At 45.0% G+C, this 15,497-nt stretch overlaps 1 protein-coding gene across 5 annotated transcripts in view; it reads left to right on the top strand.

Moving 5' to 3' along the window:
• The first annotated feature begins 892 nt into the window (after positions 1-892).
• The window catches only part of Erich1 (glutamate rich 1), a 65,521-nt gene continuing 50,916 nt past the window's right edge, over positions 893-15,497 (top strand). The window contains exons 1-4 of one of the 5 annotated variants that reach the window (XM_052162174.1): positions 1,034-1,131; positions 6,245-6,359; positions 6,876-6,988; positions 15,310-15,456. In XM_052162174.1, the coding sequence (XP_052018134.1) occupies positions 6,940-6,988; positions 15,310-15,456 (196 nt within the window). In that variant the 5' untranslated portion in view covers positions 1,034-1,131; positions 6,245-6,359; positions 6,876-6,939. Of the gene's footprint in view, positions 1,192-6,244; positions 6,360-6,875; positions 6,989-15,309; positions 15,457-15,497 lie in introns of all 5 variants that reach the window. The other 4 variants (XM_052162175.1, XM_052162173.1, XM_052162172.1 and 1 more) reach the window with 4 other exon arrangements.

The raw sequence follows: 15,497 nt of genomic DNA, 5'->3' as shown, positions 1-15,497 counted from the left end.
TTGCCCACCCCACCTTGTGATTTTAGAGTATAAAACGTAAACACAAACTGGACCCCAACCCAGGCCTTTCAGGAGCTATCCTGGCCTGAGTCCATCTGTGACATCTCTGCGCCTCCACTCTCATTAATGTCCGAATGTTCCAGAGAGCCCTGACACAGCAGCAGCCGTGCCCTTTCTCCTCCCAGATCCAAACCTGAATTAGATCTCCAAAACAGAGGCAGGCGGGCTCTTCATAAACATCAGGTCTTCCTCTTTCATCTTCTCAAAGATGAAACCAAAGACATTTACTCCTGCATTATTTCTCTTCCAAGAGCTCATCTCTTTGGGATGTGGTCCTTACAGTCTTCTTGGTCATGCTCCTCTGTCTGATCTTTCACGAACGTTATCACCAGCTTGCAGACCACGTAGAAACTTGGCAGTCATGTTTCTGAAGACGCGGTTCGAGGGCGAAGAGTCAATGTCAACAGGGAACAAAGGTTTCAGCGCAGTAACACCGGTAAGCTGAAAGCAAAATGGAAGAGGGCACAAAGAAAGGGATCCGCAGACGCGAAGCAGAGGCGAGCACCTCCGGCGTGCAGGCGCAGCGGTACAAATGGCAGACGTGGTGAGGGGCGCGCGGAACGGATTGCAGGTGTCTGCGGGACCTTGTCTAGCCTTAGGCTTCCAAGTCTTCTTTCTCTCCTCAGCAACCTTTCTCCAATTTGCACCCTAAGTTCCGGAAGTGTGCAGAGCCGGTACTGTCCCCACTGTGTCTTGGCCGACGACCATTGCAGGGGCAAACGGCAAACGGCAGGAGCAGCGCCTTGGGGACCACCTCCCTTCCGCGCAGGCTCCAGGACCAGGCTTCTAGAGGCAGAGTTTAAGCCACGCCCGGGCCTCAAACAAACCAATCCACCCCCGGAGGTGTATGATTGACATCTGGCGGCGGGGAATTCGGGTCCGGATTAGGCACTCCCAATGCTGTAGGCGGGCCTCCACGAGAGGAATCCGGAAGCGCCGCGCCGCTGGCGGCTGCTGGGGCCTGGGTTCCCGGCTGGGGTCCGGTATGTCTTCTCTTCGGAAGCAGGGTAGGCAGGAAGCGTGGAACGCGAACGGAAACTGGATCTGAGATACGCGGGGGTGGCGGACCTGGTAGGCTGATGCCCTGAGCACTGGGGGATCGTGGGGCTACAGGGACCTTGAGTGTCTAAGGTAGGATGGGCGTCTTGTGGTGGCTTCCCTGTCCTGCTGCCTGGGCCGGGCGCTGTCGCAGCCTTTAGGGGCCTTCGTTGTCCCTGGACCCATTTTAGTGGAGCAGAGGCCTCTGGAGCCTCGGTGTTCTCACCGGCCTCTCTCGGACCTTCTTTGCCTAGTAATAGCGCTGGGGCGGAGCTGGCGTGTGGAATGGGGATTGGGGTGGTGGCGGAGATCACTGGACCTAGTGTCTGGAGGGCTGCCTTTACCCAGGGCAGCCAGGCTAGCCCCCATCTCTGAGTTAGTGCCGCCGTGAGGTCGTGAAAATGCAGGTCCTGTGATGGGAACAGAGACTGTGAGGCTTTTTCTGTATTTAAAATATGCTTCTCTCTTGTGATAGTGGCGGGGCGGGCGAGATAGCTAGTGGCAACTGTATATAGTTAATATGTATCTGCTTAAACAGCAGGGAACTAATTTCTCAGCAAGCAAGAGAGCCATGAACAAATTAGTATAGCCCCCATTCCGTGTGTTCTTTACTAGGGACCTTCACTTCAGCCTCGTTGACTTCTTCGGTTTCACCAAACTGCGTGGGGGGAGGGGGGAGGGGGGGAGATGATCTGAGGGATCAGAAAGGACGTTATTTATTCTCTTCCAAAATGGACATAAGCATTCTTTACTGAGTAGCAAAACCTTTTCTAATCATCCACAGAAAGAGGATACAAAAACACTTTATAGGTTAATAAATGTTCAGCAGTCTCCTGAGTTGATTCCACACCCTGTGTTTTCTCTTCTTCTTGCATTCCCTTCTACGTCCAAGACACTTCTAAACCTGACACTAAATGTAAGGAATTATATCATTATAAAGCACCTAGCCGGCTTTACAAACCTTTCTAACCTCAGGTAAAATCAAAGAAAGCTTTTGGTTGTTTTAATCAGACACTAAACTACTCTCTGAAAACAGTCTCTTTTTCTATTGGAGAGAATATATGACAAAATTATAAGATAAAAGGTAAATAGTTAAAGGATACTGTGTTTGGAGGGACAAGGATAGATTAATGCATCTTGAAAGTACAAAATGTAAGCACCCTAAGGACCCTGGTGGTTCCCAGTTCCCACATGGTGGCTCCGTAACCTGCTGTAACTCCAGTTCTAGGGGATCTGATTCTGGCCTCCACAGGCACCCGACACCCACATGGTGCACAGACATATACATACAGGCAAAGCACCCATGTATGCAGTATGTGTATGTGTCTCTGTGTGTATTTAAATATACACAAATATATATATACACACATATACATACACATATACATATACATACGTGGAAATATAAGTGGAATATCATCTTTTCTTCTTGTCTACACATGACCTCCTGAGGAGCCCTGGAGCTGGGAAACAAGCTCTGAGAAGGGAAATGTTAGAGCCCTGAGCGGGAATAAAAATGCTGAGTGCTTGCAATTTGTTGAAGCAAAAGTATGGAATCGGAGCTGGTCTGCCTTGGCCTATCATTCGTTGGCCCCGCCGGCCCTCCCACCTTGGGTTGAGTTATACTTAGAAAGATGCCTGGCCGATGGACAGGTCGTCACAGGTATCACGCAGAGTTCAGGTCCAGCTGTTCCTCGGGGACGTTGAACCTCAGTGGTGGAGAGAGGTGACAGGATATGTTTACCATTAAAGACAGGGTCTCATTTGGTGGTGGCCCAGGTTAGTCTTGGATTTTCATCCTTCTGCCTCAGTCTCCCAAGTGCTGAGGTGGTAATAAAGATGCTGCTGGACAGGTCTATTGTTTTATGTAGATACAGAATATATACAGAGCTCTGAGCCAGGGGTCATCCAGCTAGCGAGTGTTTGTGGAGCATCCAGGGCTGTGTGAGCTGCCTCAGGCCTTAGGGGCCCTGCAGTAAATCCTGTTTTGTACAGAGGTATTGCTGTAATCCAGGGCTGGGCCCTAGTGTGGAGAATGGTCTAAGGGTATTAGGCTGTTCCTTCTCTGAGCCTTGTATAGACAAGAAAGCTGATAAGGCATAAGTAATTGAAAAAAATGGCCTTGGGTGCAGAGTTGGTTTTTGGTTTCGGAGACAGGGTTTCTCTGTGTACCGCTGGTTGTCCTGGAACTCACTCTGTAGACCAGGCTGGCCTCGAACTCAGAAATCCACCTGCCTCAGCCTCCCAATTGCTGGGATCACTGCCCAGCAACTTTTCTTTTTTCTTCTGCAAAGTAGATTGCTTCTGTAATGGGCCTACTAATGCACCAGTTTCTTGTTTCCAGAGTTTGTAGAAAGCTCTGGAAAATTAATAGGAAGAATGTTTTGACTCTAAAACAACTCTGTTTGAGGTTTAAAAATTAGATATGTTCTATTTTAATGCTGGGGGGGAAAACATCTGAACAGTCCTGCAGGATGTTGCTTGGGACTCTGAGAGTCACTTATGCAACCTTGACAAAGACTGGTTCACCTGCAGGTGATGGCTCAAGTGTGGAAGTGGAAACTGGGACCCCGTGGGTTCTAGGTAGAGTAGAGTGGGGCTTGTGAACTCAAACCATAAACCTAGAAGTACACATTTAACCCTGAGAAGGCCAGCTAGGGGGCCGCGTGGGGTTATGTGGGATAGAGGATGTAGGGAGAGAACGGGAAAGATGGGAAGAAAGGTTTCTAGGCAAGACTCAGCTTGGTAATGAGCTGAAAAATGCAACCTAGAGCAGAAACCCAGGCCAGATCTAACACTGGTGTGGCTGGAGACTGTAGAAGGAGCCCTAAAGAAAGGACCTGAACTGTCTGGTACCACATGATGTCATGCAGAACCAGTCAGCAGGTTCGTCTGGTTGCCTGCAGCGAAAACAGCAGATGTGTAGGGAGAAGACTCCGTGTTTGAAGGACAAGAGAAATACCAAGGTACCTGAGAAATATTATAAACAGTGTAAAGTCCTGCCCTCAAGCCCCAGCCCAGAAAGTTGGAGTCCACAGGAGAGGGGCTGTGAGGAAATGCACCAGCAGCACCTCTCCTGTGATAGACTTCCCATCTGCCAAGAACTCACACATGGAAATACACGGTTCTCAGCCATCCTGATGCTGTGACCGTTTAATACCGTCCTTGGGTGGTGGTGCCCCCAGCCATCGCGTTATTTTCTTGCTACTTCAGAACTGAAATTTTGCTACTGTTATGAATCATAATGCAAATATCTGTGTTTTCTCATAGTCTTTCGGGGTCCCTAAGAACCGATGGTCTGGAACATCTTTTCCACTCACCATCTTTATGTCAAACCCAAAATATGTCTAATTGAAAAATAATGAACTGGAAACGTAGAAATTATTGGTACAAAAATTATAATCTATCTCGCGGCTTCCGTTTGTAAGTGCTGCTTACAGACTTGCCCCTGAGTGTCAGCTGGTCGTTTCTTAGCTCAGTCTGTCTGGGTGAGAAGGCCGTCTCTAAACTGAAGAGTTGACAAAGGTCCCATAATGGTCTATAACAGGACCAGCCCACCCTCCTAGAAGTACGATTTGTTCTCTCTTCTGCTACAATGTATTGACCAGTCCCAATGCTAGTTCTCACAGCCTTGCCTGGGACTTATATCATGTATGAGTAGTTAACTGTGTGGCAACTGCTATTTAAAACCATCTAAGAGAAAAAGCCTTGAACAAAATGTACCCTGAACATTTTTTTAAATGTTTTTTTTTTGTTTTGTTTTGTTTTGGTTTGGTTTTGTACTAAAGTTTTGGCCAATAGATTTTTTGTATTTGTTTGTTTCTGAGACAAGTTTGGTTGTATAGTCCAGGCTGGCCTTGAACATAATTAGAATCTGAAAGCCCATGGTCATCCTGTCTCGGCCTTGGTTTGCTGAATGGCAAACCAGAGCTGCAGTGCCAGGCTCTCCAGTATATTTCTGCTACTTGGAGATAGATTCCAATCGAGTTCCATTTGGATCTTATTTGGAGCACTGTTTTTCTGTTAATTAATATCTCACAAAGCTTGCCAACTCCTATCTAAATCTAAGCTAATCGTTTCCCACCTATAATCCTATCATTTATTGAATTAACATAATATACTAAACTTGTGAAGTGACAATGAAACCAGCTTATTTTTTTTTCTAGATTATAGACAAAGGTTAAGTACTTCACCTTTTTATAGGAATAAAAGGGCAGGGAGGGGAACCTTTCATTTTTCTGGAACTCTGCGGGGGGCTGGCTTACATTCAGGCACCTTGTTTAAACCAGTTTTTACTGAAAAGAAAGAATTCAGAGTATCAGTTTTCAATAAACTACAACAAACCTGAAAAGATTAAAGTGCCCAATAAAGTGTGTGTGTGTGTGTTTACTAAAGTAGAGGAACTTTTCCTAGTTTAAGTTGGTAAGGTAATTTGATTTGTTTTTATGCTGTCGTCTTAGGAGTGATATTTTGAGAGCTTTACCTTCAGTACACCAGAGTGAAGTGGGAAGGGAACATTATAAAATCAGTGAAAGTTTCTATTTCTTGTCGGTTCTGCTACTTAAAGGCCTGATAACTCTTGGTTTCCAGTAACAAATCGTTGTAAAGTGAAAAGGGTCTGTTAGGAGCCCATTTGTTCTGTGAGGTTCCTCTGAAAATGAGGTCCCAAGAAGTCACATTGTAAAGGTTGTCGGTTGGTATTTGCTATCCGTCTCTCTTGCTTCAGTGTAATTTCTGTAAGCATATGGCTCTATCATTGTTAACAGCTTTTCGTGAACTTCGAACATCTCGAAGTAACTCGTTTTGAATTAATCTCACTCCTCATATCCCTAAATCAGCAGCTGCTGGGTAACAAACCTTTTCCTGGGGAGACATAAACATGGGAACCCATGACAGACCAAAGTATGGATACTACTGAAGTCCAACTTGGTGAACCAATGAGTTTTACTAGCATAGGAGTGTGGGTGAGAGGTTACTTACAGGAGCAGAAATGGCGCATGGACAGCTGGGATGACCAGGGCCACCTCAGCATGGGTGACAGACAACTCATAAAGCTGGGAACCCTGCACAACTTAGCAGGAAGCTCAACAAGACTGGAGAGTGTCCTTTGTAGGTGCCTCAGTTGCTCTAAACCTCTTCTCCACAGCTCTGCTGGTTTCTGCATCTTCCGAGCAGCTGGGCTCATCTCAGTCTTGGCATCCTGCCAGCTTACTCTGGCAGCAAAGAGCTGAGTGACTGTGGTCAGCTTCAGGGAGTTCCAGGTGAGTTCCATTTATTTGCCTTTCTGTTTAAAGAGCTTCCCTGCAGGATGTACTATTTCAATCTCAGAGGAAACAGTTACACAACGACAGCACACAGTTTTTTGATTTTTTGGTTTTTTTTTTTCATCTGGAAATTACAGTTCCCAAAGAGGCATTAGTTTATTGATACTATAAGATTTTGAAAATTTGTATTAGTCAATTACAAATTAGCATCATTTTCAATGTCTTCCACAGCTTCTCCTTTCTAGATGTGCAGTATATATTCAGTAAAGTAAAATGTATACATTTATTCTAAATTTCAATAAGGCATATTATACAGAGAGATAACAAACACACTTTTGTGATCAAAATACATTTTTAAAATATATTAAAATATTCATTGAATTGATGGGATAACATTTGGTGCTCTTGAAGATTACAGAATCCCCCTTTTTTTTCTAATACAGTTTTAATTTTCTTTTCTGTGGAAAAGAGAAAGATATAATTCTCTGTTTGGTTTGTGTATTTTCACATAAGGGCTTTTCAGTTAGAAGTACACAATCTTGTGATCAGTGACATCCTGCCACTACAAGCGTCGCACATGGAAGTGGAGAGCACCGTGCTAAGTAGAGTGGGCCAAGCACAGGAACGTAAGCATGTTTTCACTTCTGGCACCTGAACAGATTAATAGCATAGGAGAGTCAAACATTGGTGATTTGAGACCAGGAGTAAAGGAAGGGAGGAGGCTGGGAGGTGACGGGGTTAGACACTAAGTATTAAAATGTACTTGGAAGAATAGATTATTTTTAGAATGTTACTTAAATTTCAATTAGGTATATAGGTGTACGTCTGAGTATGGGTTTGAGCGTGGGAGCACAGGGCATGCAGAAGCCATATCCCTGGAGCTAGAGTTTTAGGCAGTTCTGAACTTTGGCCCTTTCCAAGAACAGTGTATACTCTTTTTTCTTTCTTTTTTTCTTCAAGACTAGGTTTCTCTGTATAGCAGCCCTAACTGTCCTGGAACTCACTCTGTAGACCAGGCTGGCATCCAACTCACAAGAGAGCCTCCTGCTTCTGCCTACTGAGTGCTGGGATTAAAGATACCGAGATGGCCGCCATTGCTGCCACCACCACCACCGCCGCCGCCGCCACCTGGCCTTACTCTTAACCCCTGAGCCACTGCAACCTCAGGGAGAATAAATCCTTGTGACACAACAGGACAGCTATGGCTTTCTTTGCATGGTGAATTTTACAGTGCCCTGTCATCTCCTTTATAAAGAACAAAAAGAGAGGCACACTCAAAGGCCCTGAGCACCAAGAAATAACATATAGATACTTTGATTTGACTATTATGTATTTGTATGCATTGAGGTGTTACACTGTTTGCCGTAAATATATAGACATGGTGTAATCTATAAAGAATAAATAAAACAGAAAAGGAAGTTCTGCACTCACTCTCTTTTTAATATTAGTGAGGAAGTAGGCTGGGCTGTGAAGCCTCACAGGGTGATGTGATACTTTCTTACTGACTGTTCTTTCTTGGAGAATCTTGTTAGATCAGTGGCTCTCAGCTTTTGACCCTTTAATACAAGTTCTCATGTTATGGTGACCCCTATCTGTAAAATGGTTTCTGTTGCTGCTTTATAACTATAGCTTTGCTACTGTTATGAATTGTAATGTAAATATCCAGTTTCTGATAGTCTTGGGTGACCCCTATGAAACGGTCATTTGACCCCCAAAGGGGTGGCAGCTCACAGTTGTGAGAGAACCACCGTGTTAGACTCTTGCTCTCTGTACCAACACCACAGTTAAACGGACAGAATATTGTCCTTGAATGCTGCTATTCACAACTTTGTTAAAAATAGGGGAGATGTTTGGTTTTCACTGTCAACCATAGATTCTTAAATGAAGAACCGCATTGAGCAGAATTAGGGTCCCATGGGTCTGTCGCCAGCAATCCAAGTTCCCGTTTCTCGACTGGCAACACACATCCTTAAAAGTTTCCCTAAGTGTCTAATTTCCAAAGAACTCAACACTCAAGCAAGCTTTGCTTCGTTTGGTTTCTGCCTTTACACTGACGTAGAAGTATGGAGGGCCTTTAGTTCTTTCTGGAAATTATATCAAAATAACTCAGTTCCCCCGTGGGAAAGAGACTTAATTTCTGTGTTTGGCATTGCGACATTTTAACTGGGATGTTTTCCTTCGCTTGGCTTTCGCCTGTATCCATCACTTCCTGACTCTGATTGCCAGGTCAGCTTGGTAATTGGGTTTGTTTTCCCGCAGGCTGCTTTTTACAGTTGGTATTAAACACCCATTCCCCGGCCTTTCATTTTCCTGTGATTGCTTTTTGACAGACACTAGAGCTTCAAGTTAAAACCTGCTGCCACTGCTAGAAAAGGAGGCTGTTGGTGAGGGGCGAGAAAGACAAGGCTCCCTCTGGGCCCTGCTGGGGGCTTAGGAGTCCCTGTTGTGACCACTAAGCAATTTTTATTCCCTTCACATGAGAATCAGAGCTTTTGAGCCTTCTGGGGCCTAGGACAGGAGCCTGCCTCTCAAGGGCCAGGTATATCATCTAGTTTTGTGGGAGTATTTTAATTGTTTTTTAAGTACATTAGAATTTAAACAGAAAAGAGATTCTTAACCATTTACGTGATTCGTAGGCCCATATTTGTAGTATGTAAATATACATGTCATACACATAATATTCCCAAAACACATAGCAGGTTAAACAAAAAAGGAGCATTTTAACACATAAAAAAATAATTAAATACTTTTTTTTTCCCCCTTTGAGACAGAGTCTCATTTATCACAAACCAGCCTTGAGGTCACTTTGTAGCCAAGAGCAACCTTGAATTTCTGATCCTTTCTCCTCCGTTCCCTAATTGCCAGGGTTACAGGGTATGCACCATGATGCCTGGTTTCCCGTGGTGCTGGGAGCTGAATTCAGGGCTGTCTGCGTGCTGGGCTACCGCTGTCCACTGGGCTACAGCTGCCTGTGTCATCGTACATGCACTGTGGACCTGCACACTAAGGCTCATTCTTCACCAAAAAAAAAAAAAAAGTATTCAAAAAACGTATCTGTTTTCAATATTAATGAAAAAGTAAGCTGGTGTATTAGAAAGCATGCGTTATTTGCTGAAGAAGATTTATTTATAGGAAATGGAGTTTATCATTTTCGTTATAACCTGGATATTCAGTGTTAGCACTGAGTACAAAAGTGTCTACACAGAGCTATGATCTGAGCTGTCAAGTGTTTCTTAGTTGATGGACTAAACACTGTCAGTGACAGGAAAGTGGATCTTTTTGTTTGTAGACCGTGTGTGCCAGCCTGGTGCATGGCAGCAGCTCCGCTCCACTTAGAAGCATATCGGGATTATATTTACCTTTGTTCTTAAGCCTTGCAGGACGAGAGGAGACAAACAAGGGCGGGGTGTAGAACGTTTGGTTTCCGGGGCGGGGCTTTAGATAGTGGCTTCAGCATCCTCCTGCGATCTCAAGCGCAAGGGTAGAAGGGGCGCCGGAGAATGGCCCAGCAGTATTAGTTGGTAGAAAGTAATTAATGATATTTTGGTTTTGCTCTAAAGCTTTGCGCTTTTATAAGTGACTTCAAAAATTAAGATCGCATTATTTACAAAAAATACTTTATGCTTTGTATTGTGGAAGTTGTGAAAATTTAGACATTTGTTGGCAATGTTATTTTAGATGTCATGATATTAGGATTAAGTTGGAGTAATACTGATTACACTTAATGTTAAAGACTAAAGCTCCGTTTGTAATGAGCTACCCGTGTTGATGTCTCTCTGAGAACCATCTGCATCCGCCCTGACTCACTGAGTCGCTTTATAAATAATGCATGGAATGGTGGGTGAGCTGCCTTTCTGTCGCTGTGACAATGTAAGTAACAGAAACAACCTAAGGGAGGAAGAGTTTGTTTCAGCTCGTGTCACCACTATGGCCTCTCTGGGCCCACCCTTGCTCTGAGTGAGGACACAGATTTATTATGTTTATGATAAGCTTTGGCACTGTAGCCAGGCAGATTCTCAGCTATTCCAGCCCGACAACACTGGCCTGGCCCACATCCCGCCACATGGCCCAGTTACCTGTCCATCTCAGTCTCATCTGTTTCTTCACCCGTGTCTAGCTGGTGACCCTTTCGCCTCTGGTACCCACCTGAGAACCCTCCCTTTCAGCCCGGAAGTCTGGCCTTAGCTCTCCAGCCCTGCTATTGGCCAGTCAGCTCCTTATTTGACCAATCAGAAGGCGATGGAGAACAATGTTTACAAAATACTTAGGCTATGCTTCAAAATAAGGACAATACCAAAGCCCGCGGGTACTGAAATCAGCATCTGAATAATGCAAAGACAGTCTACACAGTGCACGAAAAGATTGTTCCCCTGAGCTTACAGTTTGAGTCTGCTGAGAAGGGCATGGCAGTAATAACCGGCGAGCTGCAGCGTAGGATGGCTGGTAAGGACGCAGTTGTACTTAGGAGGAATCGCGAAATGACTGTTGTTGCCTAGGTCTCCTTCTCTTCTCTTCTTTAGTCTGGGATCCCTGCCCACGGGATGCTACTGTTCACTTCCAGGGTGTCCTTCCTCCTCAGTTAAAACTCTCAGAAAAGCCTTTCACAGGGAAGCCCAACCTAAGTCTCCTCGGTACTCCTAAACGCTAAAATGACAATGAAGATTGTCAATGAAGATTGTCAAGTAAGCACAAGTTCACCCTTTGTCAGTTTAATTCCCAAGTATGTCAGCTTTAAGTGATAGCATCGCCCTCCTGGATCCCATGGGGTTATGACCATTCTGTAACATGCATTCATTTCAACTCCAAAAGTCCCCGTATTATTTTTATTTTTATGTCTATGCGTGTTTTGCCTGCTTGTATGTATGTATACCATATGCATGTGTGGTGCCTGCAGTCACGAGGAAAGCATCAGATCTCCTGGAACAGGAGTTACAGGTGGTTGTGAGCCATCATAGGGATGTAATGAATCAAGCCTGGGTCATTGGCAAGAGTAGGCAGTGCTCGTCACCTCTGAGCCATCTGTCCAGTCGCCAAGTCCCCAGATTCTTAACGGTCTTAATGTTGTTTGAAAAGTACAAACGTTCTTCTGAGTCAAGGCGATCTCAAGGAAAAACTGTTACGTATTTCCAATGCAATGGCTTACAGTGAGCAATTCTGTTCTACTAGGGAAGAACGGGAGGACAACTGGACCAAAGCAAGATGCAAGCCCAAGAGAATAAACACCAAATCCTACTGCTCCGTGTGCAGCATCTGAGACTTTGAGGGGCATCATCTGGGCTCCAATAGCCTTGAGCATCCCTGCCCCTCAGTTTCTGCCACCTGTAGCATATAAGACCTCTTTTGGGCTAGTTATAGAATATATCTACAGCTTTCCTTGTCGGACTTCCTCTGATCCTACATTTCTGACATCCTGGAGTCGCATGTCAGACTTTAGTTTTGCAGATGTAATTAGTGGCCTCTGAGGGTTTGCTTGTAGAAAATTCGATTCAACCGCACGTTGTCCTCAGCTGCTTTCTGCAATCTTGGTGCAAGCCTCTATAACCCCACAAGTCTTGTATCCTGTGTGCTTGCAAAACTAGCGCCTCGTGGAAAATCCCGCCAAGTTCTCCTGCCATGGTGAGACTAGTCTGGCCTCCTGTGACAGCTGTGCTGGCTTCTGTGGGCGAACCTTGGATGGCCCAGGCAGGCTTGCTTGTTTTGTTTTGTTTTGTTTTTACAGCTAATCCCTAATCAGTTTCACTTCTACAAGTTGGATCCTTTGATGGGTGAGGTCTTTCCTTCAGGACACGCCCTGTTTTCTCAGCGCAAAGCTTCTGGGTCTCGGTTTAATGGCTGCTTTCTTCTCCCCTGCCTTATTTGCCGCTGTAAATGCACCCCTGCTCTTTTCCTCACCAAACTGCACTGTTATTTTGTTGTTCATTTCTGCTGTCATCCAGATCTGACCAAGAGTGTCGAGCAGGGACCAACCATAACATGGATGTTACGCTGTTTTGAGTTAGTGGACTTAGTCCACTAACTTTGAATTTAAATTCAAATTAAAAAGACATAGGCAAGCCGGGCGTGGTGGCGCACGCCTGTAATCCCAGCACTTGGGAGGCAGAGGCAGGTGGATTTCTGAGTTCGAGGCCAGCCTGGTCTACAGAGTGAGTTCCAGGACAGCCAGGGCTACATAGAGAAACCCTGTCTTGAAAAAACAAAAATCAAAAACAAAAAGACATAGGCAGAAAGCAGCTAGATTCTCTGATGGGATCTATCCTCCGTTACCAATAGAGCCTTTGTTCCTCTTCTAAAACCTCACGAACTGGGCCTCCACTGTCTGTAATTTTCTTAGGGTTCTGTTTTCTTGAACTAACATTGGGATGGCCCTTTAAGATCCACTTACAGCCTCCAGGACTCTGCTAGCCCAGAGCTCTGAACTCTTCCCCATTGTTCCCACAAACCTGCCCCAGCGCCTTAGGGACCCCAGGATCGAGCTTGTCTTGGCGGCCATCTGTCCCTCATCTGACACCAGTCGTCTGCAGTAGTTACTTTTCTGTAATAAAATGCCTGCTAAAAGCAACTTTAAAAGGGAAAGGCTTGTTTTGGTTTATAGTCTGAGAGTACTGGTGTGGAGTCATAGCTGCGGAATGAGGCAGCTGGTCAACCGACTCCATCCGGGATCAAAGAGAAGAGAATATTGAAGTTCCATGTGTTGTCTTTTGTTGTTGTTGTTGTTGTTGTTGTTGTTGTAATGTTTATTTAGTGTGTGGCCTATCCCATGGGTGAATGGGTGGTACCCTGACAGAGAAGGTAGATCTTCCTCCCTCAGTTAAGCCTCTGGAATTTCTCTCATAGACAAACACAGACATGCATCCCTAGGTAATCCTAAATTCAGTCACATTGAAAATAAGGGTTAGCCACTTCAGATAGCTGGATATAGCCGTCAAAACAGACACTATCAACGTCTTGCCTTAACTCCTGTATTGAATGTTCACTTTACTGTAATAATGCTTGCAGCAGGGTGCTGGTGGGCATACATTTCCTGAATGCATGACACCTCTTGCAGAGAAGTGATTGGAAGCCAAAGATCAGCAGCTTGTGAATGATAAAATCCTAGCCTAGGCCGGGCGTGGTGGCGCACGCCTTTAATCCCAGCACTTGGGAGGCAGAGGCAGGCAGATTTCTGAGTTTGAGGCGAGCCTGGTCTACTGAGTGAGTTCCAGGACAGCCAGGGCTACACAGAGAAACCCTGTCTTGAAAAAAACAAAAACAAAAACAAAACAAAAAAATCCTAGCCTAACAGGGAACTCACAGTAGCTTTTTGGGCTTACAAAACACTTTAATGTAGTTTGGGTTCCTCTTTGGGTGTTTTTTTAATCTTGTTTTGTCTGAACACAGTTCAGTTTCAGTTTACAAAGGAAGGTTGCCCTCAGTCCTCCTTGGTTGATGTGTATTTAGAATCTGTGTTGACCCTTGCCCACTTGAAGTTTTATGACATTTTCCCAGTCATCTCTTCTACATAAGAATTTAAGACAGAAGCTTTAAGGACTTTTATACTTAAACTATGTGCATGTTTATTTTTAAAATGTAAGCCGATTTTCGTACATTCTTAAGTCCTTCTATGGTCCTGATAACCCAGGTTATTACTGTTAATATTGGTTCTGGCATCCCACCTATCTAATGATGAGGACTGGTGTGGGACTTTGGGACATCAGCAATTTTACTGATTGATATCTGTACTGCCTCAGAATGATTCAGAATTCTACTTTGTTCTTTTTAAAGACTCCTTTCACATCTATTTGTTTGTTTGTTAATTACAACTCCAACAACTAGGTATCTACATGTAGAAAAATGAAATGTGTTCCTTCTCTCACACCCTGCACACAAGTCAATTCCAAATAGATCAGAGCTCTCTGTGTTAGACCTGAAATGAAAACTTCTAGAAGAAAGAAAGAATAGCCAGTACCTTTAAAAAAAAACAAAATGAAACAATGTTGTATTTGTTACCACTGAACCACACATTTAAAGGGGTGACTCTTAGCACAGATTCTCTGAGAGTACGGTGGAATAAGATGTGCCTCTTATAGCTAGGCTAGTCCTGTGTGTGACCAGGGAAATCTCATCTGTTTCCCTACAAGGCATCCTTGGGATCTTTTCTCACGATTCATGTTGCAGTTCACCACCCTCAGTTGTCTGGATGCTACCTCTTGCACTGCCTAGCTGATCATTCTGGGATGTTTAGGACTCTTAAAGGGTGCGAGCTAAAATTAAGTGAAGAATTTCCGCATGCAAGCCAAAGCCTTACGAGCTGTGCAGAATTGTTTCTCCAGTTACCCTTGTCAGCTAGTTCCATTGAAAGGAGAGGGATATTGAAGTGGGCATTACCCTTCCGTGGCCTGCTGGTCTCCTCAGAGCTGATCTGTCACTCAGACTGTAGGAGCTGTACGGCCTACACATAGACTGTCCAGGCAGTCAGGCTTCTAGAACTTAGCTCCAGTTCCACCAGATGGTGGCTCACTGACTATATGCAGTGTAGGAGACATTCAGTGTCAGACCGACCCCCATCAGGGGACAGCAGTCACGGAGCACAGGTGCCTCCGGGCAGTAACCGCGTGTTCTTCATCCACAGCAGGCCTAGGATCCTCCCCTGTCCTCAAGCCCAGTCCTTGAGAGGGCCAAAAACATAAAACTGTTCATCCTCTTAGTATGTGGGGCCAGTGTGGGGTCATTTGAGGGCAGAGTCCATGGGAGTCCATTTGAAGCGTGGACTCTGGGAGGTTGTCTGTCAGGCAGTGTCTGCATACTGACCCAAGAGGATGTGCCTAGGCATTCTCTGAGTGCTGGTGACCCGTGCTGGGCCAGCTCCTTGGCTGTTGGGTAATAAGGATGCCTTTGTTTGGAATGAAAGCCATTGTGATTGAAATAGATGTAGTAAATCATTTCCATTGTTAATCTGTTGCCTTTGTAGTGTTTACTGAGAAAGTGCTGAAGAGGCTTTTCCCAAATGTTTCAAGTGGTCAAGAAAAGGGGGCTCCCCAGACCCCAGCTTTGGAGACACCGTCCCAGGACGTGACCCCTGGCACAGTACAGCAGAAGCATGCTCACGGCCTGACAGGTAAGGGTGGGCTGCGGGTATCCCTGTTTCTCTACACTTAA

Source organism: Apodemus sylvaticus, chromosome 18 (assembly GCF_947179515.1).
Source record: "Apodemus sylvaticus chromosome 18, mApoSyl1.1, whole genome shotgun sequence".
Taxonomy (NCBI): domain Eukaryota; kingdom Metazoa; phylum Chordata; class Mammalia; order Rodentia; family Muridae; genus Apodemus; species Apodemus sylvaticus.
Note: the sequence above shows the minus strand (reverse complement) of the source record. Positions and strands in the feature narration are given on the sequence as shown.